The following is a 26407-nucleotide window of genomic DNA, read 5'->3' as shown; positions in this document are numbered from 1 at the left end:
GATGGCCGGGCCCAAAGAGCTGTGGTCAGTGGAGTTAAATCCAGTTGGCTGCCCGTCACAAGCGGTGTGCCCAAGGGCTCGGTGCTGGGGCTGCTAATATTTAACATCTTTATTAACGATCTCGGTGAGGGAATTGAGTGCAACCTCAGTAAGTTAGCAGACCACACCGAGGTGGGAGGGGGTGTTGATCTGCCTGAGGGGAGAAAGGCACTACAGAGGGACCTGGATAGACTGGATCGATGGGCCGAGGTAACTGTATGAGTTTCAAAGGGCCAAGTGTCGGGTCCTGCTTTTTGGTCACAACAACCCCAGGCTTGGGGAGGAGTGGCTGAAAGCTGCCTGATGGAAAGGGGCCTTGGTGTGCGGATGGACAGTCAGCTGAATGTGAGCCAGCAGTGTGCCAGGTGGGCAAGAAGGCCAATGGCATCCTGGCTTAGATCAGGAATGGTGTGGTGAGCAGGGCTAGGGAAATCATCCTGCCCTGTACTCAGCACTGCTGAGGCCTCACCTCGAGTGCTGGGTTCAGCTTTGGGCACCTCAGGACATGGAGGTGCTGGAGCAGGGCCAGAGAAGGGCGACGAGGCTGGGGAAGGGCTTGGAGAATGTGGCCTATGAGGAAAGACTGAAGGAACTGGGGCTGCTCAGTGTGGGGAAAAGGAGACTGAAGGGAGACCTTACGGCTCTTTTCCTATATCGGAAAGGTGAATGCAGTGAGGGCGGGGTTGGTCTCTGCTCACTGGTGACAGGATGAGGGGAAATGGCCTCAAGTTGTGCCAAGGGAGGATCAGGTTGGATATCAGGAAACCCTTCTTTACAGAAGCACTGTTAAGCACTGCAATGGGCTCCCCAGGGAGGTGGTTGAGTCACCATTCCTGGATGTGTTTAAAAACCATTCGGATGTGGTGCTCAGGGACATGATTTAGCAGAGGGCTGTTATAGCTGGGGTAGCAGGGTTAGGCTGAGGTTGGACTTGATGATCTCGAAGGTCTTTTCCAACCTGGGCAATTCTATGATTGTATGTTCATCACCTTTCCTCCTCTGCAGGAGGCAGCACTGTCCCTTTCTATTCCCTGCCCCCAGCTGCACGCACCAGGCACTGTCAGCCCTTCTCCCCCACAACAGCCAGTGCAGCCAGCACTGATCACAGCTCACACAGGTTCTGCTCCCAGAGCCCCGGCAGCTCAGGATTCTGGTTCCGTGCCCCTCTAGCATAAAGCAGGGAGCAGCAAACACAAGATCTACACCCATACATAAGTGTCAAACACCCTTTAGTGGTACACAGAGGTGCTGCTGGCCACGCGTACAGACTTGCTCTGTTGGCTGGAATAGCTGGCCCTTCACCGAATGTGCACCATCTCCTCCAGGAAGGGGGTTTTCATGCAGCCTGTGCAGAGCTGATCCATCCAGAGTGGGGCCTCATGCTGCAGAGGGGTGCGCCGTGGGTAGAAGGTGAAATTCACATCGTAGTTCAGCAGGCAACTGATGGATGCCATGTAGATATCAGAGAACCTCACCAGCCGGCGTGAGAAGTACGTGGGGTTGTGGAAGGTGCGGAAGATGCTTCCAAACTGGGGGTTGAATAGGTTCTTTGTCAGCGACCTGAGGGAAAAAAGATGGAGCTCTGTAGGTCGAAGGTACTTCTCGGGCTCAATCCCTGCCCAATGAGAGCCACTGTGAGTGCCATCTGCACTCCAGGCACTCCACAGCCCCCCAGGCTTCCCGGAAGACTCTCACAACAGCTATGCTCATCAGAATTTGGCAACTGGCAATTTGGCAATTACTGCAAAACAACACTGGCCTCAGCAGGCAAAGCCCTCTCGGGTCCAGCATGAATTTTGCCAACTCAGATAAGAATCCATGCCTTTCCAGCTCACAGCAGCTCTCCTAGGTCCAGTGGTGTGATCCCAGGTTCCTCCCCAAAGTTTTGCAACCCCAGGCCACTCCACTCCCACAGGACATTTTGGGATCAGCCTCCCATTGAGGCCTGAGGAAGACCTCCCTTGTGCACTGAGACTACAAGGAGCATTCACCACACTGCCTTCCTCCCAGCTATTCCTGCTATAGGTGGGGACCCACTTGCAATGCCTGCAGTGCCAGGAGTCACAGCAACCAGCCCACAGGCCCTTCTGGCACAGGCTGACACCACCACCACCACCCCTTTCCCACCCTGCATTCAACCCGTCCAACCTCTCCCGCTGCAGGACTGCACTGCTGCAGCCCAACACAGACACGAGGCAGCAGAGAGGGCCGTAAGCCAAGAGCTGCAGCAACACTTTCCCCAAAACAGGCTACCAAATAGACTCAGTGCAGGCCTGAGAGCCCCCGAGAGCTCATGAGCAAGCAGGGCAGTGCACTGACCTGATCTCCTGCCGCTCCTTCATCCACTCCAGCAGTACCTGCTTTGACTCCGCATCCTGATACATCTGCAGAGACAACAGCAATTGCCAGGTCACATCAGCCCTGTAAGCCACACACCTCCAATCCCCTCCAATACCCTCAGGGTTTTCACATAACTCACAAGTCTGCGAGGCCCCTGCAACTTTGTTTGAGGAGAATAAGATTTTGAGAACACAGGAAAATTATGATATCCTCCGATTCCTACCCCAGTCCTAAGTCTCAGACCTGGGAGAAGGCATGTTACACACCCTGCTCAGACAGGAGCTCTTTACCTGCATCCTCTCCAACAGCCCCGTCAGAGCCTGCTGCCAGGTCAGGGAGTGCATGTACTGCTCTGTGTTTATGATCCGAATCTCTGTCTCCAGTTCAGGGACTATGGCTCCAGTCCTCCAGCCATGACGCAGCATGAGGTCCTAGAGGTCAGGGTGAAAAAACAACTGTGAGTTCAACATGAAGACTGAAAGCCAAACACAACCCCATTTTTTTGGAAAGTGGTCCGTTCCCACTGCAGATCCTCAGGGAACAGCCATCCTAACAGTCCGTTCTGGGTCACACCGTAACTCCTATCTCCCAGCCACCAGGATCAGCTGCAAGAAGCATCTAGAAATGCGGACTCCACATGAACTGCTCTCAAGTTCACAGACCAGCAGTCATTCTTCACTGGCAGAAAGTACCTCAGGTGTCCTTTCTGCACTGCTTCCTTCTGCGTGACAGCAGAGTGGGATGTTATGTCCAGGAAGCGTCCCAAAAGCCACAGCTTACAGAGCACCAAGCACAGTATGCTGAGACCTGCATGCTCAGAGCAGGGCCCTGCCTTACAGACCAACACAACCGCAACAAGCTTGCTGCCACCTTGCTGCGTTCCCTCCTCAGCCATTTCCTATCCTTCACCAGCCACAGCACCACCTCCTCCTTCAACAGGACCACAGCACACTGCCTCTCTGATGCTCTCCCGTTACCACAGGAGATATCCAGGTTGCTCTGCTTCTCTCCTCACTTCAGCAGCACTCTAACAACCTTGCTATCATCTGCTTTCGGGCTTCCCCTTCCTCCCCCCCAAAGCAGCTTTAGGCATTCTGGGACAATTTGGGCTTGTAGAGCAGCAGCAGGGATTCACTCTGAAATACACCGTGATGCCAGATGTGCAGAAGTCTGGCCACACACACCTCCTGGATGACTGACTGCCCAAAATGCTCAGCCTGGACACAGACAGATCCTCCTGACGTACCACAATGCTCATCACTTAAAAGTCCTGTTGGGGGACACGCAGAAGCAGCACGCACAGCTTTTTACTCACCGCAAGATCACTGTACAGATGGTCGCCAAAGTAGAGCACCTTGGATCCACGCCAACCTGTCAGCCTCAGAAAATCAAAGAGATTACCCTGCAGGTAAAAGGAGAATGGGAAAGTGAGTACAGTACATCCTCAGTGTGTGGAATGGGGCAGCCACCTCACCAGCACTGTCAACACAGCTGGATGTGTCACTGTACCATGGCACGTCGATGTGAGCACTCTCAGGAGATGTTAACCTCATCACTCATCCACCGTCCAAATTCAAAGGCTTCTATCCTTCTCTGTCTTACCTCACTTCCACTTCCCACGTGACAACTCCCTGTACAACTCTTGGCCTTCCTCAGGCTGCAGAAAAAGCTAGAAACTCTTTATACCCCAATAAGCAAGTCAGTCAGGAAGTCCTGTGCTCTAGGGCACAGCAAGTCACAGGGAGCACATGGACAACAAAAGCAGCTTAGAGACAAGATGAGAAAAGCTGAATGGTGGACAGAAGGAAGGCAAAGTGCTCTGGCCTCAAAAGACAAAGATTTCACCTCAGAGGATGCATGGGAGGCAAGATGAGCAAGCAAGGATGTCAGTAAGGATGTCACTTGAGGCTGTTCTCAAATCACTGCCATCTCAACCAAAGCACATAAACCCACGCCTTCAAAGCAATTGCTTACCCCAAAGCAATTGCTTACCCCACCCACGAAGCCAAGCAGCTAAGTGAAAACAAACTAACCCACAAAGCACCAGCTAAAGCTGCTTTCAATGCTTTCCAAACATCCTGCCAGCACACAGAGGAGACTTTAGGGATTCCCATCTCCACACAAGTTTTCCACATGAGTCAGAACGGAAACAAAACCCACTAGGAAAGCAAAAGGCCCCATAAGTGCCAGCAGACTGATGTGCCAGCACAGCAGTCACACCAACCTGCAGGCTGCTCAGCAGCGATACCTCCAGCCCGTGCCCATCTCTGCTGCCAGGCAGCTTGCCTACTGTTCACTGCTGAGTGAACTGAGTGCCTCTGCATTTCTGGGACTTCCTCTCCTCAACTCTCAGACCAGGAGAAGGAGCTTAGAGGTGCCACAAACAGAAAACTCCATGTTTTTCAGAAAGGAGAGAGACAATAGGTAGGATCGGAGGGCCATCATTTGAACTTCCCAGTCCCTAGTGCAGAATTACTAGTCCCCAAGTTCACACAACTGCCATACAGCTGTGAACCAGGGGACAGGAACGAGGCACCTCAGGAGCCTGCAGCAATGTGCTGGCACTGCAAGATCCATGGTGAGGGACACTTGCCAAGAAGAAGCATGCTGTGAGAGAAACCATAAATGCTGGGATGGGATGGACTACCACCATAACACACTGTTAAATCCCAAGAACCACACTTAGGCAACAATCCCCAGGCAGCGAGATTAATGTGATAGGGGAGAGGGACTCTCCAGATGGGACAGGAGAGGACCCCCAAAGCCCACCTTCTTCTCTCATCTTTTCCTTTCCCCAGTGCAGCACTCATTTGGTTCAGCAATCTGTGGCCACAAGATGTAGGTGACAAAGAGCAGAATTCAATTCAGAATGCCTGAGCTGCACCTCTTCTTCTGAAGGAGCTGCTAACCAACTGGGAAAGCCTGCCCACACGAGAAAGACTCTACAGGCTCCGCTTGCATGTTCCCAGCTCCAAGCTCTTGGCAGAATGCAGTAGCATAGTGCTTTGACAGCCCCACTGTACAGCCAGAGGCTTCTGAACAGCACTCCAGGACACAACCTACTTTTCCAGTGCAGGTCAGGGCACAGCTACTTGACTGCAGTCTCACTAACATATTCTTCCCGTGGGATCCAACAGCTCACAAAACCAGGAACAAACCGTCCTAATGACAAGAGGCCACTTTATGTCAGGGGACAGACCAGCTGCAAGAACACCACAAGGCAGCAAGTTAACCAGGGCCCACCCTTTGCACACCCACATCTTTCAGGAAGGGAAGAGCCAGGCTTTGTACCCTTTCTCATCACCCTTTTTTCTCCTCCATGAACCACCTGAATGTGAAGCCTCTCCTCACTTAGGAAGATCGCCCTTCCCAAAAAATGCTAAGCAGTCTTTGCTATTGCTAAAAAACCTTCAGTTTTATAGAAAGGTGCAGCCAAAAGAGACTGAGGCAACAACACAACTAAACCAGACAGCTTCATGCCATCTTCCCCAATCTTGTGGCAAACAAGTTGGAGTGTGATGTGGGATACCGCTGCACAAACATCAGACTGCAGGCAGTTCTGGACAATCACACTCCTAGGACCCCCTTAGGGACAAAGGACTGGGACATGAGAAAAGCTACACGTGCAGGGCAGCTTCCCCTACTTCCCACTTTTCACACAAACTGGGCAGCAGTGGGGAAAAACTCAGCCTGGCACAGGGAACACGGGACAGATCCTCCAGAGCAGAAAGCCCTGCTCCTGCCCTGGGGACCCTCCCTCCCTCCCTCCATTTGGGCTGGGTGAAATACATCCCTCCAGCTACATGCCATTCTGCAGCATCACCTGCACATGGAGCTGCATAGGAAATCAGAGATCAGAAATCAGGTTTCAGAGATGCAGACTGGTTTTCTCATCAGGTAGCTGTCGCACCTTGTTTCAGCTCTGCCTCCTGCAACTGTAACAAGCTGCAGCTGCCAAGAACACAGCCTCTTCTACACATGGCAGGGACCATCTCTCACAGCTCAGAGGCTTATCGTATGCTAACAGGCACAGCAGACTTTGGCAGGGCTTTCTGATGTACAAAAAGACCCTTGATTCTAACACACACACCTGAAAGACTTTTCAGAAGCTTGCAAATCCTAATGCAGAGCTCCACAAGGTGCCAAGAGTCACGCTGAAAGCATTTAGGGGAACAGTATCATACTGGCCAAGTGAGACCTCTCTGCACATGGCCAGAAGACAAGCCTGGCTGCCACCAGCCACCACAGCACACAGAGCCTAAGGCATGCCTCCTTGCAATTGCCCTCTACCTCCACTACAGAGGCTCTTTTCAAGGATCCATTTTTCACTTTTCAAACACCCACAATTATCTGTCAAAGCACCCACTCTGCCTGAGACAGAAGTCTTCTATCTCTAGGCTTTTCCAGTGACTTCCCAGAGTGCAGGTGTACTGCAAGTCCTTAGACTCTTGTTTCATCTCCCTTATGCACCCAGGTCACTTTACCTCTTTGTAGATCTTTCCTTTCTCCAGCTGGTTTATTTTGTCCCATTGCAGTGAGCCATTATCATCCAGTTTTCTAAAAGGTCTAGAAAAAAAATAAAGGGAGAAATTTCAATTTCTTTTGATTTTTAGTGACCGTTACCCAGCAACTACAACATTCAGATCAGAAAACTCATTTCCATATGCCAGAACCCTGTTCATTTCACTGGCTCATTACATGAAAGGCCCTCAGGCACCACACAGTCATACATTTTTATCTCCAAAAGACCTAGATCATTACAACTCCAGTCCACATCCTTATGACACTTCACCCACATCCAGTGGAGAGAAATGTTATCAAGTCAGCTCAGTATACACGTTTACTCCCGGTTATGCTGGAGCGGTCTGGGGAGCAGGGAAGGAAGAGGAAAGAACAGTTGACTCCCTAGAGAGCTGAATATAGAATATATCCTTGGTCAGTCACAAAGAGGTGACAAAGCAGGCACAAGTTCCCCAAACCAACAAACAAAAATGCAAAGCAAGCACAGCAGTCTGCCTGTCATCTGGTCCCTTGACACCTCCTACTGATCACAAAACCCAGCTGCCACGTACCAAGGCTTCCGGAGCTACCAGTTAGAAAACACCATCATACTCAGTAACTAAAACCACAGAACTTGCTTTCAGGAACAGGAAAAGGAATTATGCTGGCACACTCTCAAGACCTACTGCCAAGAAACAGCCAGCTGTCACACATACCATTCCACTTCTCTTTTCTTTCTAAAGATTGAAGCACACTAATACCTCTAAAATCTAAGTTAAGCCCAGGCCATGAAATAACTCTGGAGGTTTAAGATAGCTAATTTTAAGAACACGCTTTCTGTTTGGCATTACCCATAAGATACTGAATCCCAGATTGATTGTTTTTTTTGTTGACCAAGACAAAAGCCTCAGAAAGTACCTGAGACAGCACTGGAAGGTTAGTGGCATAGTGGATCTAAGTTATACACAGAAAACCATAAACTGCTCTTCAGGAGGTAGGAGAAGCTGTGCACTCCAGACATAAAACTGAGCATAAAGCCTGGGGCCCCCACGCAGCACTACAGTAGTGCACTGGGGCACCTACTTTCGCCGATCAGTGAAGAAGTTGGGTTTGTCAGCTTGCACAATGACCATGTCGAATAAATCCCTCCAGTTCTTGCCAACCATGTGTTTCATTCCTTTGTCCCTAGGGGGAAAGAAACAGCAAAGTTAACGGACCATTTTCACCCAACACCACATCTTCCCAACAGTCTGTCCTAAAACTACCCTCACTTCAGCAACAAAGAAGAAAGCACAGTATTTTCCAGAGTCTCACAAGGCTGCCTGATTGCACGCAGGGCTGATGTAACACTTTGACCAATTCCAGGCATCCCACCCTTCTCTTGTTATCATAGGAAGTCCAGAGAAGCAATTCAAAGTGGCAGCTCTGTAATTACATTGTGGCCAGACACAGCCTCATAGCTTCTTGGAGAAGTGAAAGCCCACGGTGTAGAAAGAGCAGCAGGGTGCCATGTTCACAACTGGTCCCCACAGTGGCCTCTCATCACTACTGCTACAAAACTCTCTAGCTTGGATGACAGAACGTACTGCAAAGCTCTTGCTGTGCTGTGGTGACTCATCAATGCATACTAATGGTACTCACACAAAGCTGAAGGGACTGTTTGTAATGAGGAAGAGTTTCTTCTTGTGGTTTACCAGTCTGTTCAGGACAGCATAGATTTCATCACCGTGCAGAATATACTGTTCTAAATTGGAATAGAACAGACAGCAATCAAGAAACACTGGCAGAAGTCATGAACACATTTCTTTAAAATCAAACAGAATCAAACCTGACCCCTGAACCAACAGAGATGCAAAAGGACCAAATTAGATCCATCTCAGACAGGATGGGTAGTGAACCACTATGGTGATAAAATGGCCTTCCTCATCCTCATCAATCCCATCTAGAGGAATGAAAGAGCCTGAGGAACTGAAAAGGCTGGCAAGAAAGAGGGCTGGTCCCAAACAGAAAGTCATAGCTGCTCCATGATCATACTAAGAGCTTCTTTCCATTACGAATGGAAGCCTCCTCAGCCTTCCCAGACAGTGCAATGTTCACACTATGCCAGGAACTGCCAACCCCTACTTAAGGGCAGAAGGAAAGCAGACACAAAAGCAATGATGTAGCTGTTTCCTCCGTTAAAACAAGATCCTCCATCAGACCCTAAATATCACCCGGTCCCCAATGCCACCCTTGGCTGCCTTTAGGCATGCCACAACCAAGACTTAGTGTAGGACCTATGCAGCAATCTTTTGCAGAATGCCACATAGTACAGGACACACAAAAAACAGATTTCACAGCAGAGCTCTGCTTAACTCACCCATATCTTTTTCAATCCATTTGTACATCACTCCTTTCACGTGTACATCTCTAATAGCATCCTGAAGAAAAGGATAGGGGAAAAGAAAGTTTCACTTTTACATATGGCATTCCTGCTTCCCAGCCTATTGCCACCATCGAGGAGGAACACACTAATGTCACACCCTGCCTTCTTGCTGAATGAAGACTTTCTGCTTGGTATCAGCGTAGAGGATCTTGCTGAGTAAGGCTTACTCACATGGTGAAAAGAACACAGTGGCTATAGCAAAGCTGACACAATATAAAGAGAGAAACCTCAAAATCTTCCCATTTGGGAACAGATCTTGGGAATCTGGGGAGGTTTCAGTCGCCTGAAAACTGGAAAATGTTGCCCAGTTTTCAGGAAGGGCAAGAAAGAAGGCCCTGATGATTACAGGCTTATCGGTGTCATCTCAGTGACCAGCAAAACTATGGAGATTCGGTTGGGAGTTACTGGAAAACGCTTTAAAACAGAGTCACTGGTCACAGCCAACACAGGTTAACAAGGGAAAAGTCCTGCTTAACAAACTCAATTTCCTTTTATGATAAGGTTACCCACCTAACTGACCAAGGGAAGCCAGCTGATGAAATCTTTTTGGACTTTTGGTACTGTCTCTCACAGTACCCTTCTGGAGAAGATGTTCAGCATGCAGCTAGACAAAACAATAACATGAGGGGTGAATAAGTGACTGGCAGATCAAGCTCAAAGGGTTATAGGAAACGGGATTCCATCAGGCTTGTAAGCAGTCACTGGTGAGGTTCCATAAGGCTTCATTTTAGGGCCAGTTCTCTTTAATCTTTTCACCAATTTATTGGATGCAGGACTTGAAAGCATACTAAGTCTGTGGATGAGCTAGGGAGGAGCTGTTGGTTCCCTTGAGGATGGAGAGGCCTTGCCGAGCAATCTTGACAAACAGGAGGGCTAGGCAATTTCCAACTGCATGGAACTAAACAAGAGCAGTGCCAGATTCCACACCTGGGATGAGACAGCCCTGCCTATATGGACAGACTGGGGGACGAGAGGGTGGAGAGCGGCCTTGTGGATGCTGAAGCTCAGGAAGCGTTTGAACACTGCTCTCAGATGTAGGGTTTGATTTTTGGGTGGTCCTATGAAGAGCCCCGAGTTGAACTCTATCCCAGTCCCTTCCAACTGAGGATCTACTACAACTCTACGACTCTAGGAAAGCACTACGTTCTTCCTCCTCTTGGAAACCAGCACATGTTAATGCATTGCTACCAAGGCTATCAAGACTGCAACTCCTAAACCATTTACTGCCCTAAAACCTCAGTGGATCAGGCATTAGCTGGCTCTTCTTCCTTCCATATGCCTGCAGAGGCTTTATCAAATATAACCCAAAGGATGGATTGTGGCAAAACTGAACAGCAGAGGTGAGCATCTGTGATTCCAGGCTTCCAAGAGCCAGGGAAGGCTATCAGTCCTGGCCCCAGGTAGCCAATGGGCACAAAAGCATCCTATAGGAGTGCTGGTGGATTGGGTTTGTTTGTTTGTTTGCCAAAACAGAGCTGCCCAATTTTCAAGAGGAAAGCAAGCTAAAACAATATTAAGGGTATCCAAATATCCTCTGTTTTCCAGGCAAGAAGCCAAGATGCATTTTTGGACACACCCAACTAAGATTTGTCACAAGTCTCCATCCAGTGACATATGCCAAATATGCATGGCCATTTCCAGAGCACAAACAAATTTAGCAGTGTTTGTGCATGTTTAAAGGTACTATTTTCATCTATGACAATTTAGATTGGTAAACGAAGGCTGCCTTTTCTCCAGGACACTTAAATCACTGCTACACTAGGTGTACTCCTCTGGGATTTCAGGCTGCATGGCCACACTCATCACTGCCATTGCTGGGGGACAGATGCACACAACAGCATACAGTCACCTGGTCTCACTGCCACGCAGGTGAAACTCGCTAGTCAGCCTAAAATTAATTAATCTGGGAGAGAACCTGAGTTTATAGCTTAGGTGGGGGACAATGAAAGTGGAGGAGGCACCTCTTCAAAGTAAAGTTTGAGGAGTCTCCTTTCACCATCTGGATCTCAATTGCAAAAAGGCAGCAGTGGACACATCTAATTCCCCAGGAGACTGCCCTGCTGAGCTATAAGACTGAACATAAAGTGAGAACACTAACAAGAAAACAACTTCATCTTGACCAGCACAGGCATTAAAAGCAAGCAATGCCTGGCATTTGCGTCAAAACTACGTTTGCAGAGCAGAAAGAGATTCCAAGGCACTCTTCCCCATCCCAACAGCAATATCAAAAGGAGCAAGGGAAGAACTGTGCATTTTTTGCAGGACTTAAAAATTCCTTCCAAGGAAAGCTTTCTCACTCTCCAAGATGAAGGAGCCAAACTGGTACGTCAGGAGCACAGATTTACACATCTGCTTCAGCCTTTACTGCTGCCTTAGGGACTGCACTTTTGACTCAGTGTCTCTGGTGCTCCCTCCCAAACACACAACACTGCAATTAGGGTCACCACCAAGAAATACAGCAGAGTATCAGGTTCAGACATGTTTTAACTCACTGCAAGCCTGAGATATAGTAGCAGATGAGGCTGGGGCATCTGTCTGTACAGGCATGGAAGGGTCTCTGTGCTCATGTACACAAATCATTTCTTTGTGCTTGCACTGCAGGGGATTCATTTTACAAGAATGTTTATCATCACTGTACAAAAAAGAAAAAAAAGCTGCTCTGGTATGAGTACAAATCAGCTGCCATCTTTTCAGTAAAAATGTCAGTCATTGGCTCAGATTTTCTGTTGTATCTCACTTCTCTACCTACCTCAGTCACTCCTTCAGGAGCAACCACATCCTTCAGCAAAGAATGCAAAGACAATTGCCAGGATTACTACTTGGGAGTTTGAGGGCTTGAGCACACTGTCTGCCTTGCAGTTTGTATCAGGCTGTGGCAACCACCTGCCTGCTTTTCAACTAGAAACAAATCACTTCTGACCTCAAAAGAAGGCTCAGAAGACATCTTGGCAGAAGACCTCCGGAGTCAGCTGTGTTCCCTCTTTTCATTTTCCCCACTCCACAGTCAAAAACTGTTCAGGTCTTGTGGGAAGCTGGCAGGCATGCTCTTATCAAGCACCAACAGCAGGTCAGAACGCAGGCAGTAATCTTGGCTGCAGCAAAGCTGACAAGGTGGATCCTTATCACAAAAGCAGCAGCACAGATGCAGCATTTCCCTCAGAAGAAGGCTGAACAGTGTATGTACAGGCTGCTGCCAGAGGATGAACATAACATTCCCACAAGGTACAAACCCCAGACCATTTCTCCATGGAGAAAAGCACAAAATGAGGCTTGACTACCAGAGACTACACATCATCTGTCAACAAATGTCACCTAGGACAGTAACTTCAAGCACTTGCACCTCATCTACAGCATTAACCAAGAAGTCAAATGGTATCCCCCAGCAGTGGTGATAATCCTATATAGACCTTTCAAATGCTGAGAGTGAAGTTGGTGGGCACAATCAGCACCTTGGGCTAACCGGCTCTTGAAAGAAGTCACAGGCATGCACAGAGAAACATCTCCAAGAGGGATCAGCCTGCCCTGCAGATGCAAAGTGAAGGGGTGGATTTTCAGAGCAAGCAAGAGCAGGATTTTCAAGACAATCCCTGTCTAAAGTAAACTATGTGGTCAGATCAAGCCTCTTTGAAAAATAAGATATTAGACAGAGCTTACCAGTTTGCAGAACTAGAAAATATTTACTGAGCTTTATAGCATATTTCCCAGAGAACCTTCAACCTCACTGGCCTAAGCACTTCCACTAAAGACATATACAGCAACAGCAACAGCAACTCTGTAATGCAATCACAGACCTAACATATTCTAGAAAGCTCTAACGTGGCAATAACAGTCATATCAGACTACTCACTAATAGCCCTTTGGTTTGGGAACTGCAGTGCTCACAGGCAAAAGAGCTTGCAACTCTGACGTGGTATGAGCTATGAGGCTGCTGACATTTTACTTACAGATATATCCTTGTAAAGATGGACCTGGTCAAACTCAATGCCATGAGTTATGAAGTAATCGATGACTGAAGAGAGCAGCGTCATTTCAGGAAGAGAGAAGATGTCCATAAACTGTTTAAGTGAAGGACCCTAGAAAGCAAAATAAAAAAAAAAAAAATACAGAAGTGTATTGAACAAAAAAATGGTTAAGGAAAAAAAAAAAAAAAAAGAAAATGCAAATCCAAAAAAGGAAACTCTTATCACCCAGTACCATTTGGAAGGGACAACAAAAGCATGCAGGTGAAACAAACAATTACATCCTGACCCAGGAACTCACCTGGCATTAGGTAGGGCTGCAGCTCTCCCATACATTTGTTATTCTCATAGCCAATCAACCATACACCTATCAGCAGATCAACAGTCAAGTTTGGCTCCAGAGAGATCAGCCACCCCATACAATAAAGCAGAAGACTCCAGTGAGTCTCATCAGTAAACTGAAATCAGTTTTACCATTGTTTGTCACCAAAATGCCAGATCTGCCAAGGGAACACTTATAAGATCTTGTATGTGAAAAGCAACTTGGAAGTAGACTTCTCAGCGAAGCCAGCTGTCAGAGGTGCCTGGCAACCCAGTCATGGCATGCCTGTGCATGTGAGCTTGGAGCGGCCCATGGCTGATGGCTGCAGTCACAGCTCTCTGGAGTAATACTAGTCCACATCAGAAGGCATTTTTTAGAGCTGTGTGAAGGACAGACATGAAAGCAGCCTCACAGAGAGGACTCAAAGTGGAGTTGTCAGAGAGAGTGTGCTGCCTAGTGCCAAACACATGACACTTCTCATCAGGATGCAACAGCCACAGCACCTCCCATTCAGTCCATACCAGTCAGGGTAAGACAACCAGCACTGCTGCTGCACAATCTGAAGGCAGTACTGAGGTAACACAAACTGGGGGCAAGGCAGAACACGCAAAAGGGCAAAGAAACAACAAAAAACATTTTGCTGTGACCAAAAGCTATGATGGCATGCTGAGGGTTACACAATTCCCACCTATCCAGCTCAGGACAAGTTGACCTACAGCAGGAGCAGACTCCCTTTGGGCTACGTATTGCATGGCAGTGCTACCAAACAATATTAGCTGAATCCTTTCAGCAGCCTTTTGTCCATTTGGATGTGGTTTTACTAAAGGAACATTTATCCTACCAGGAAAAACAAGATTTCCTGAAAATAGTTCCCCACCTTTTTTTTTTTTTCTTCTTTTTTTTCCTCTTTCATAGGATCATAGAATTGTTTAGGGTGGAAAAGACCTTCAAGATCATAAAGTCCAATCACAGAATCATTAAGGCTGGAAAAGACCTCTAAGATCATCTAGTCCACCCAACCCATCACCCAAGGCCATTAAACCATGTCCCCAGTTACTACATCAATGCTCTTCTTAAGCACCTCCAGGGATGGTGACTCCCCCACCTCCCTGGGCAGCCCATTCCAATGCCCAGCCACCCTTTTGGAGAAGAATTTTTTCCTATTATCCAACCTGAATCTCCCCAGCACAGCCTGATGCCATTCCTTCATCAACACTTGATATGTATCACAACTTTTCCCCAAGCATTCCCCATAACTGTTAAGGGATTCTGGGAGAGAAGCAAGAGAGATGCACACAGGCAGTTCCTATTCAAATCACTAACTATAGGATTTAGCAGAACTCAGCAGAGCAATTACCTGTCCCACCTTTGAAGACTTGAAGCTTAGATGTGACAGTTAAACATTCAATGTTAACTGCAAACTACCTTGTAGTTAATTGACTCTCAGTTACGGTGCCTCGTGCCACTACCCTACAAGGTAAGTTTGTCCTCATGCTCTCCCTTTCAGCAGCCATGACCTCATTATATCAGAAAAAAAACCTGACATAATTCAAGATGAAAACTGCACCACAGATTTAGAAAGACTGACATGTACACTTTTTCCACACTCACAAGTTCCCTGCCTTTCTTATATGCTAACTAATCCTAGTCCTGCCTGTAAAAGGCTGGTAGCTGCACTGCCTAATCCTAGGCAAGATCTGTTCCTACCTACTGCAGGTGTTGGGATGTCAGCACCTATCCACATGCTCCTGCCAACAGAGGATCAAGAAAAGCCTTAATGGAGAATGCTAACATGCTTCAATTACATCAGTACTGTCTGCCTTATGCCCGTTGTCTGTCATCTCTGACTTTGCAGCTGTTCCTTGAGCAGTGGGCACAGGTGAACTTCATGAGGTTCAACAAGTCCAAGTGCAAGGTCTGGCACCTGGGGCGTGGGCAACCCTCACTGCCAGTACAAGCTGAGAGAGATATAACGGTGTGTGTATAGCTATTAATCCTTGATTTAAATGTGACCTTCTGGCTTTTTATAAACAAAATCAATATCAGAATGCTGGGGCACTAAATGTATCTTGGTGTTGCTTTACTTTTAGCTTTAAAATGTTTTTATTTTTTGTCTGTCTCTGAAGCTTTTGTCTGATCTATCCAAGTAATTCTGTACAGAGCTGTAGCCTTGCTGCATCTTGTCTTGGGTCTAAGGTAGGCCTCTTCTTTCCCCCTTTCCTTGGCTTGTCTCTCCTGCATTAAGGACGCCATCAAATTTGACTGCTTCCAAGCTGACAGGTCCTTCCTCACAGGGTAAAGGCAGTGTGGGTGATGAGAGAAATTCTTCTAACAAATATTTTCGGTAAGTAAATTTTGGACTTGGAGGAGAAGCTGGGTCATCGTCACATGGAAATGCTGACTTAAAAAATAAAAAATACATAGACACTTTTTTTTTTAGTTGGCACTGTTCTTTAATTTCCAGTATTGACTCCAATACTCTTGAAATTTCAAATATATTTCCTTCCTATGAAGTATAGTTTAAGAAGGTACTTTACTGTAAGTACGCTTCCGTGTTTCATTTTTATATTTCATGTTTCAAACGCTTGTTATTAAATACTTGCTGTGCAGCTGTTTCCTTAGAAATATTCTGAAGATTGATGTGCTAGATTTCATTACAAAATAAAGTGTGTGAAAAATCACAAGGAAATAAACTGTAAGTCTAGGAAAATGATATTGGAAACTGAAAAGAAATAAGTCGGAATAAATATATAAGAGATGAAAGATAGAAACCAACAAAACCTGGGTTGTGGCAGCCCCTGCTATCAGTATGAGCTGGAAGAGATGTAAGGATGAAGCACAGCTCTGCTGAAAAGGACCTGGGGTGCTGTTGGATGGCAGCTGGACATGAGCCAGCACGGTGCCCTCACAGCCCAGGAAGCCAACCGTATCTTGGGCTGCATCCAAAGCAGCACGGCCAGCAGGGCAGGGAGCTGCTCCTGCCCTCTGTGCTGTGACACCTCACCTGGAGTGCTGCGTCCAGATGGGGAGTCCTCAGTACAGGAGAGATGTGGGCCTGTTGGAGTGTGTCCAGAGGAGGACCACAAATGACCCGAGGGATGGAGCACCTCCCTACGAGGACGGGCTGAGAGCTGGGGCTGTGCAGCAGGGAGAAGAGAAGGCTGTGAGGAGAGCTTAGAGCAGCCTGTCGGTATCTAAAGGGGCTGTGAGAAAGAAGGGGACAGACTCTTTAGCTGGGTCTGTGGTGACAGGACAAGGGGAAATGGTTTCAAACTAAAGAGGGGAGATTTAGATTGGGTATAAGGAAAAAAGGTGTTTTTCTTTGTTTGTTTTTAAGATATAGGTGGTGAAGCACTGGCAGAGGTTGTCCAGAGAAGCGGTGACTGCCTTGTCCTTGGAGAAATTCAAGGTCAGGCTGGGCTTGGCTCTGAGCAACCTAATGTACCTGTAGGTGTCCCTGTTCATTGCAAGGGAGTTGGACCAGACGACCTGCAAGGGTCCCTTCCAACTCTAGTGACAGGAATGACCAAACCAGCAAGCTATGACATCAGCTGGGATGGCATTTTCCTGATGCTAACGATGCCCCAGCGATGCACATGACTGTCAGCTCTTGCACTGCAGGTCTTGCTCTAACCTGAACTCCTTTTGGAATGACCACCTGTGGAAGCACGGTGTGACTGCCAAGCACAAACTACAGGACCAAAGACAACGCTTAATAACTGCTGTGGTACTGCAAGGCACAGAAAGGCACCTGGTCCTGCAAAAGCTCACAGCTTGAAGCAGACTGCATGCTTGTGGCTATTTAAAAAAGAAGGGTTAAATCATCCCAGTTTGCCAGGAGTGAGGAGGGTGGTACAGCAGGAGGAGAACTGAATGCACTTCATGCACAGATATCAAATCCTAAGCAGAGAGATTGTATTTCAAAACTGGAAACAACGCTGAGCTATAAACAGAGAATATACTCATCCAGAATGCAACTGCTCAGATTAATTGTTCCCAAGAGAGAGAAATCAAACAGTGGCATTGCTGGAGGCTTCGGACTGCAGACTCAGAGGGGTATTTAGCAGAGGAAGCCTGCTCTTCTTCCAGCTTCCCTGTAGGCCACTGAACTAACAAAGGTCAAGAAACAAAGCAAGTCTGGGGGGAAAGGGATGTGAATGGCCCTGCTAGCCCACAGAACCACAGCAGGCATTTGTGGAAGAAAATCTCTCCCCTAACTTCCTCTAGTTCAGGCAACCAAAGGATCTCTACAGATCCTATGGGCATTACTTTGGTGTTTTACTGCGACACTATGATTTTCTGCCCCTAAAAGACAATGATCACAGATGCCAACCCTACAGACAAAGTCCACTGAAGAGGTCTGATGGGTTGTAGCAGGGATCCCTTTCACAAAGAAAAAGGAAAACCCTATACCACATCAGACCACACTGCAGCCACCCTGCTGCTACACACACACACACACACACAGCCCTTCCCCCACTGCAAACACCATCCCTGCAGCCTGCCCCGGTGGTTTGGGAGCAGGATTTGGCAAAAGAACAAGAAGGGAACATCTTCCTATCAGCCTCCAGAGCCATTCAGCTCCAGGCCAATAGCCCCAGTGTTCAGAAATGCTTTGCAGATGGCTTTCACATGTTAAACTGCTAAATAACCTCTGGGGCAAATTCCCACTGGAACAAAAATACACACTGCAGCTCACTGTGTCCAAGGGAGGCTGGGGTCATTTATATGCTCACACAATGAGTTTTCCTGTCCTCTAACAGAGCTGCTGCATCACAGCAGTCAAGGGCTTACAATACCTTGCCGTAGAAGTCGCTCATCTGATACAAGGGGATGTGCTGGGTACCTCCATAGAGTTCGATTACCTCTTCATCAGGCACTGGTTTGAGCCCCCTGGACAAAAACCAGCAAACAGTGTGTCAATAATCACCAGCCTGCACAGAGCTACAAACTGCAGAGAAAGGGAAGTGGAGACAGACAGGCTCGTTTGTAAAACTCACACATTTTTCTTGCACAAAAGAAAGTCTGACAGGAACACGATCCTTTGGATTCAATAAAACCTTACCCTGGCATTTTTCAAATACCTTGCCTGTTCTTTTAACTTAATTGAGGGCCTTTATCCACATTCCAGCAGAGTTCAGACAGAGGTTTTCCCTCCACATGCCATCAGTCTGCTGGTGGGACTGCTCCATCAAACAGCCCCCATCACCCGACTCTCGGCAGCACCAGGAGTCTAGCTTTGGAAAAGGTTGCTTCCCTGAAATTTATCCCCACTAAATGAGAAGGTGGAGGGAAAGAGCTTCCTGAAACAGAATTTCCATCCCATTCAGTTTTCCTGAGCAAAGCCAGCCCTTTGCTAACAGAATATTCAACAGGGATCGTTCTTCTTCCCCCAAAATACTGTAACCACAGCCAGGACTACAAGCTGTACCTTAACAGATTTTCTGGCTGCCAGAAGCTTTGCCTCTCGCACAATTTGTGATGGCTGTTTACTCAAGCAGTCAGTGATTTTCTATTTCTCCTTACATATTCTATCAGTGTACAACCTCTAAGAAACTAGAAGTTGCCTAAGTTTTCTTCAAAAGCAAAGGGCAGCTTAGAAAAAAGATGCTTTGCAAAGGATACTTACAAGAAGAACGCTATGAAAAAACGCTTAAATGGTTTTTTTCCCCTAAAAATCTCTTTATAAAACTACAGTAAAACATGTGGCAGTACCAATCCCCTCCCCCTCAAACAAAAACACTCAAAGAAGCCAATTCTCTCTGGTTATGAAATTCCCTTCTTAATATTCTTAAGAGTATTTTCTGTAATTGAAGCATAACAGCAAAAGGGCAGAGTTCAACTAGAAACCAGTAGTTTCCACGCTCAGTAAATTCAACACAGATTTACAGCAGCACTGCTGTAGATATCCAAGCATTGCTACTTCTTCTGCACCAATCCCACTTTGCATTGTTGCTGGGCCTTCTCTCAGCTTCCAGCCTCATACCTTTCTGGACAAACCACGTGGAAGCAATCCCTTTATTCCTTTCCTCTCAGTTTGGCCACTTACAGCAATGCACACTCAGAACAGTGGAAGAGAAGGAAAAACAGTGCAACCTAAGCCTCCCACTAGGCCCGGATTCTGATGAATCACTACATTAGTGACACTGTTTTGAGTTTATTTTCACGCCCAGACCACGCTCCTCTTAGCTGTGTGACAAGCCAAGGCATACCACAGCTGGGATATGCTGCTGCTTGGAACAGATAGGCACAAATGTGGACCACGTGCACTGGAGGCCTTCCCTAAGTGTGCTGTTTGCTCGTGTGTGAGCACAGGCACGCTGTAGCTGCAGCTCAGATCACACAAGGACGTGATCAGATGGATCATTAAGTATTACAAAAAGCTCCAGGTCTTCCCACACACTTGGCTTGAAACCCTTGAGAAAAAAAAACTCCCTGCAATTATATGCCTGGTAAGCATCTGAAGCAAGTGGAAACAGGATAAGCCAGACAAGACTGTGCTCTGCTCAAAGGGAAAAAAAAAAGCCCATATACCATGAATTGTGGTTACTCAGATACAGTAATCTGCATATAAAGGCATTAAGAAAACAATGTTCAGAACTGACAGACCTATACGCTGTCCCGAGCTGGACATAATGGAAAGCATCGATCTTCATCAGAAGACTCTGTGAGAAGGGAATAAAGGACAGATATTCACCATAAGAACTCAGCAGATATACATCGAAACCATGTTTAAGTTTCAAACTCTAAACAAATGATGTTTAGAAAACAGAATTCAATGCAAATATCCCACATCTATGTATTTAAAGCTACACCTACTCCCTTCTACACACAAGTAGCAACACTAAGTGTGACTTTTTATAAGCCCCTCTGGCAAAGGCCCGTCCTCCTGTGAGCCAAACACCACTGCCTGCTATGCCCTCAAGTAGTGGACAGGGACGGAGCTGAAAAAGAAAGGGAGAGCACAATGTTTCTGTAACTTAGAAAGTCTCTTATCTCTTCCAGAAGCACACACATTCCAAAGGGGCTCTGTGTGCTCTAGAGATCAATTTCTCATCTCATTTATCTGAAGCAGAACTAAGGGGGCAAGCTCTGCCTTGGAGCACAGCTGCATCCAGTCATCTCCCTTACACAGGAATGCACTCCTTCACCACTTCTCCCCCTCCCCAACACACACGTAAGCTAGGGTGCTGACAAGCACACCAGGCTTGTAACATCAGAGCTTCTTGGAGCTTTCTATACTGCCTCATTCATGAGTCACCTCCTGCCCATCCATCGTCCTGAAAGCATAACTCAAGTTCTCAGCACACAGAAAGCATTCCAACCCAGCACCCCTCTGCACATAAAATCAGGACACAGCTCTGAATCCCTCGTCCTGCTCCTGCAGTACAAGGTAACCCATTCCACAGAGCACTCACAACCCGCAGGCACACTCTTCCATCAACACACCACACAGGAGCAGCGTGTTACCCACAGGCAGACCTCCTACATGGAGTGCAGGTAAACCTGCTGGAATATTCACTCAGACAGGCACTACCCAGTTTTTCATGTGCTTTGCAAATTCTGGTCCCCCAAAAAAGGCAGTTCTCACCCTGCATTCACTGAAAGGGCACTTTGCTTGGCCAGGCCAGCTGCCTCTGTGTTTCTCCACACATCAGCCACAGATTTAAACACTGAGTTTCTCACAGATTGCTCCCACCTGACTGCCTGGCCGCATGGATGACATCACTGGGCAGCAGGCTTTCATGGAATGGGTCCAAAGCACTGGAAAAGGTTTAAAGCTTGTGCTCTGCTTGCCTTCACTCCAAAGAAGCATGCATCTCAAGTAGCTTGGATCTTTTTCCAGGCAGTCCTATTATTCGGGCTGGGGGGCTGGGGAAGGCTTCCTAAAGCACTCTCCTGACAAGTCACTTCTATAATTAGGGTAAGACATAACTCCTCTGCTCCTGGAAAGTACTTGCTGGAGACACAGGATTTAAATCTCCTAAAAGATAGTAATGATCAAGCAAACAAGCTAAGTTTTTAATTAATTAGTTTGTGGAAATAACTAACTTTTTAAATTGGCAAAGCTGTTTACCAAAGACCTTTTGCTAGCCTGGCCCACTCTGCTGCAGGCTATGCAAACACAAAAGACATCTCAGCCCTGCAACATTTGCAAACAAGAAGAATCTACACAATGGAAGGCACAGCCACCTGGACTGATAGCCTGCTGATGGATGTTATTGTAAGCATTGGCAGAAAGTATTTCTACTCAAAATACAACACGATGGAAGACAAAGCCCAGGAGGTTGAACTTTGTACAGCTTTACCTTTTGTACATCATAGTGAAGTCCGCGTATGGCAAACCCTGGAATGTAGTCATACTTCCCAAGCCCTTCTGGATACTAGGAAAACAGACAGCAATATTTTAAGAGATACAGGCATTGATTATCAACAGAAGCATTTCACCTGCTGAGCTGGCTTAGGCCTACCAGTCCTCTCACCCCAGGCAAAAAACCAACCGAGGGACACGTGCACTTTGTTTCGCCCTTCAATAAAGAAAAGTGGATGAATGGAACCCCCAAATTGCTGCTCTCGTTTAAGGGACACTAACAAAACCCCAACTGATCCACTCGGGCAGTATGGACTCCCAGTGAGCTCCATTCAGTGCGTACATTTGGCAAAGCAGTGGCACTGCAGGGTCCCTCTAAAAAGGAAGACACAGCTGGAAGGAAACGCACAGAGCCCACTGCAAACGGGGTGCCCACTGATCTGCACGTGCCAAGTCCTGCACCCCTTCATAAGCTCACACTTATCCATGATGCGTATCACAAAGCTGGAAGTCTGCAGGCACGACTTCCACAGTCAGGAAAAAGACAGCGGTTTATTTCCAGACTAAAGTTCCCAGTCCTGAGGTTACAAAACCTCAGGAATGTAGAGCTTGGTAAATTGTTCAACAGGAAATTAATTCCAGATACAGACAAAATGTTCTGCAATCAAAGACTGAAATGTAAAATTTATATTAATAAAAAAAAAAACAACAAAAAACCAGTGCCACATGTGCACAGTGCACATCTGGGGCACTGCAAAGATCAGAATGATTAACTGAAGGGAAATCCTGAGCGCACCGTTACCTTGAACTGTTCTATGAGGATGTCTCTGGCAGTGTTGAAAATCATGGAGTGCAGTAAGTTAGAATACTGTGCTAACGTGTAGTCGTAGTCAAAGCCATATATCTCAACATCTCCCAGGCTGATCTCGTTGTTGGCATAGATAGCTGCTGGGTTGAGGAGATTGCAGACTCCTGGTGGAAGGAGATCTGAGAGAGAAGAGAAAGGGGCAGAGATTACAGAAACCGGGGACCACCACCATTTCAAGTTTTCCTCCAGCCTACAGAGAGCAAAGCAGACCTGCTGGTCTGAAGTAGCAGATGTGCAGCCCAGCACAGCTCACCCACTGGCAGGGCAGCTGCAGAGCACAGCAGGGAAGCACGCAGCCCTCACTTCCTGAGCTCCCCTCCTCAGACTGCCTGCATTACCCCAATGACCTGTGGGCATTTGTTTCCCACAGAGGCAGGCAGCCCCCACAGAGCAGCCCTTCAGGCACCCTCAGGCATCTTTATTTCCTTTTTAGAAGCAGAACGGAACAAAGTTGTGTACGAGCACCAACTATGCACGTATACACACACACATTTATATAAACAACAAACAAACAAACAGCCTAAAACAAAACAAACACCAAACACCCCATGCCAATAAGCCACGCTCTGGGAGTGTGTAATGCTGATAGCAAGAAGTAATCTGCGCTCTGCTGATAAACAGCTGTGGGAACAGGTCAGCTGCTGTGGTTTGTCACTCCAGAACAGGGCTTCTGCTTGTGAGAGACACAGCAGAGCCAGGAGCAGGCCCTGTCTGTGCTTCCCACTCCACCAGAGCTGCCCTTTGCAAGATAAGAGCGAGCAGTAGGACTCACTCCCTACAGCTGGATCCCCCATCACATCCACACTGAGGAACGGGGAGGAAGGAGACATTTCCCCCCCACACGAGGACAGGTAATGTTCTCTTGGAACGATGGCAAAAGCACCAGTGTTTTCCTGATCCTACCCAGCATCAGCAGGCAGTGCTTTTTTCCCCTTCCTACCTTATCTTATGGCTTTTAGCAGGAACCCATGTCAGTTCCTTAAGACTTTCTCGCTATCTCATCTGAATCTATTATCAGAGTGCAACCAGCCATTCTCAGTTAAGACTTTGCCTGGAACAATTAGAGAATTTACAGAGGGTGTTTTTGCTCGATGCCCCCATTTGCAAGTGTTAACCTAAAGAAGCAGCACAGACCTGCTTTCCTCTCCTAAAGGGAGGAGAGCTGTAACAGCCAATGCACCCCGCTGCAGCTGCCATATCCCTACAGAGATCAACACTCACCATTCGCGATGTTTGGGACAACACGTTCTGACAGTCCGAGCAGCACGATGCTCCTTTTATAGGAGAAGTGAGGCTTACTTAGATTAAAAAAAAAGAAAAAAGAAAAAGAAAAGAAAGAAATAAAAAAAGCCAGCTGCAAAAATGCAGTTGATAAAAGCCACGGGAGCTGGTGTGATTTCGTAAGACAAGGGGATGAAGGGAGGTCAGAAGCAGAGCAGTGGCTGTGCCGTGCCATGCTGAGAGCAGGGGCAGAGCTGCATGGCTGCCCGCTCCCCCACGCAGCTCTCCTCCTCTCAGACATTTTGTCCCCAGCTTACACAGCGCGTTCTCTCTAGCCTCCTAAAGGCCGAAGGAAGATGCGTATGCCAGCCAAAATGCTTTCTCATCGTTGCCTCACAGGTGGCACTTTCCTTACAGATGCTCACCTCCTTGCCGTGCTTTCTGTCACACACCGCTGCTACCAACACAAACCCACGGCCTCCCATCCCCACTGCCGCCTCCGCCTGGAACTCATGGCAGTCTCCAAGTCCCTGAGGAGAAAGAAGAGCTGCTGCTGCACGGCTGGCACAGCATCAACACCGATGTGCAGCATCCTGCAAAGACTGCATCCACAGCGCTGCTGCTGCTGCACCGACTGCTCCCATCAGCTGAGCAGAGCCCAGTGCAGATGTCTCTTCACCAAGAACAGCAGCTTTTGTTTTTTGCTCTGCAAAGAGGGATTGCTGGGCAGGTTGAGTAAATTACAGCAAGGAAAAAGAAAAATAATAATCAAAACCAGTTTTAGTTGTCAAAACTGAGCTACGATCCCAACCTCTCTGTCTGAGCACTCATCAGGAAGGGAGGCAGCACTGCTAACTCAGCACTGCACCCGGGAAGTGTGAGCAAAGGGAGAACTGGGTGAAGGGAGAACTGTGTGACCACCCAACTCAGCGCTTCTCTCTCTGAGCCACACTCATCACACAGAGGTAAGAAGATGGAAGTTCTTCCAAAAGTTCCCCCAAAAGTATCTATTGTAGCTACACGCTCTAGGGATAAAGCACTGAACATACACACTGCCTTACAGCCAAACTTCGCTTGTTTTCCAGATCCGCTGTGTTTCAGGATTGTGCATTTCCTAGACTGCAGGATTCCAGAGACTCGTAAGGAACAGTGCCTCACCAGCCTTCCTCAACACCTCAGGTACCATCAACACAAACGCTGACAGCCCCGCTGAGCACCTCCCCTCCGGCACACACCTGTGCTTGGGGCCGAGGGAGAAGGCAGCACATGAAGCAGAGGTGGTTCCTACGGGTGATGCCCACCACGGCCGTTTGCTTTAACATCACGCTTACAGAGAACAAAGGCCCAACTCGGTCCTGTTGTCCCACCACCAACAAAAACCAAGGTGGGCCAGTTGTGCCTCCTCTCCGACCCTCACCCACCCCCATTTCGCGTTTAGTTCTGGAGGTAACGCTGTGCTGGGACCAGGAGCACGCACCCTGCGGCCAACTCCTCTTCCGAGGCTCACCGCGGGCTTCATGCTTTATGCCAGATCTGGGGCCGCCGGGGGAGGCGGCAGTGACAGAAGCTGCCAATCTCAGAACTGCAAAACGGCTCTTCCAGACCCTCCGACTGCTTTTGTTTATCTAAGGGCCGGAGAAGGAAAGCGAACAGAGAGCTATTTAACGGCAAAGCGACGCTTCCTAGCTGTCCACGCTGCTTCCCTTCGGAACTCCAGGAGCCGAAAAACCCACAGGAAAAAAGTTCCCTGCCCTTATGCCGCACAAGTGATTGTTTCACGTTATTATGGAGCTTAACGCAGCTGAGATCCACTCGCCGCAGCCCCAAAGCCCACGGTCCCGTTGTGCACATCGGGCGAAACGAACGGCTTTCCTCCCGGCCGGGACAGACCGACGGACCCCGCGGCGGGAGGGGGCGGACGGAGCGCACGGCCACGTTCCCGCCGCCACGGAGCCACGCTGCGGCGGACAAAGGCTGCGAGCAGGGCCGGTCCTTACCATAGACCAGCTTCTTCATCTCGTGGTACCTGGCCCACAGGTAGCTCCGGGTGTCGGCGCCCTCGGACGGGGCTGGCTGGCCGCCCGCTACGGGGCCGGGCTCGGCGCCGCGCCGCGCTCTGCCGCCGGGCAGCGGCTCCCGGGGCTGGCCGTGGCCGCCATCCGCGGGGCCGCTCCTGAGGCGGCAGCCTTGGCACGACACGGCGACGGCGAGGAGTCGGGGAGCCGCACCGCCGCCCCTCCGCAGCGCCGCGATGCCCAGCGCCGCCATGGCCCGGACGGACGGAGCGGCCTCGGCGCACGGCCGGGGCCGAAGCGGCACGGATCGCGCTACGGAGCCAGCCCCGGCCGCCCGCGGCGGCGGCACCGAGCGGGCGGCCAATCCCCGCCGCGCCGCGCGAGGGGGCCGGGCCCGGGCCGCCGCG

At 48.4% G+C, this 26407-nt stretch overlaps 1 protein-coding gene across 2 annotated transcripts; it reads right to left on the bottom strand.

Moving 5' to 3' along the window:
- Window positions 1–1251: 1251 nt before the first annotated feature.
- NT5DC2 (5'-nucleotidase domain containing 2) lies at window positions 1252–26396 on the bottom strand. 2 transcript variants are annotated; one of them, XM_003209956.3, is made up of 14 exons: window positions 25983–26396; window positions 22699–22883; window positions 21895–21969; window positions 20195–20250; window positions 18385–18478; window positions 13249–13377; window positions 9239–9299; window positions 8521–8623; window positions 7963–8064; window positions 6864–6945; window positions 3695–3781; window positions 2670–2810; window positions 2359–2423; window positions 1252–1599 (listed from the first exon to the last, which is right to left on the bottom strand). In XM_003209956.3, exons 1-14 carry the CDS (start codon window positions 26251–26253, stop codon window positions 1338–1340), a joined length of 1713 nt encoding a protein of 570 aa, XP_003210004.3. In that variant the 5' UTR covers window positions 26254–26396; the 3' UTR covers window positions 1252–1337. The 2 variants fall into 2 exon arrangements, with proteins under 2 accessions (XP_003210004.3, XP_010716571.4); XM_010718269.4 differs by lacking the exon at window positions 25983–26396 and adding an exon at window positions 23986–24464.
- Between the last annotated feature and the right edge of the window lie 11 nt (window positions 26397–26407).

Source organism: Meleagris gallopavo, chromosome 14, assembly GCF_905368555.1.
Source record: "Meleagris gallopavo chromosome 14, MGAL_WU_HG_1.1, whole genome shotgun sequence".
NCBI lineage: Eukaryota > Metazoa > Chordata > Aves > Galliformes > Phasianidae > Meleagris > Meleagris gallopavo.
This window is presented reverse-complemented; position numbering and strand designations above follow the sequence as displayed.

Coding starts and splice junctions, on each gene's coding strand:
- NT5DC2 (XM_010718269.4), bottom strand. CDS start 24,286: ATGTCTGAGAGGAGGAGAGCTGCGTGGGGGAGCGGGCAGCCATGCAGC. Junction 8,065..8,520: donor AACAGTCCCTTCAGCTTTGT/GTGAGTACCATT, acceptor CTTTCCCCCTAG/GGACAAAGGAATGAAACACA. Junction 6,946..7,962: donor TTCTTCACTGATCGGCGAAA/GTAGGTGCCCCA, acceptor TTTTTTTTCTAG/ACCTTTTAGAAAACTGGATG.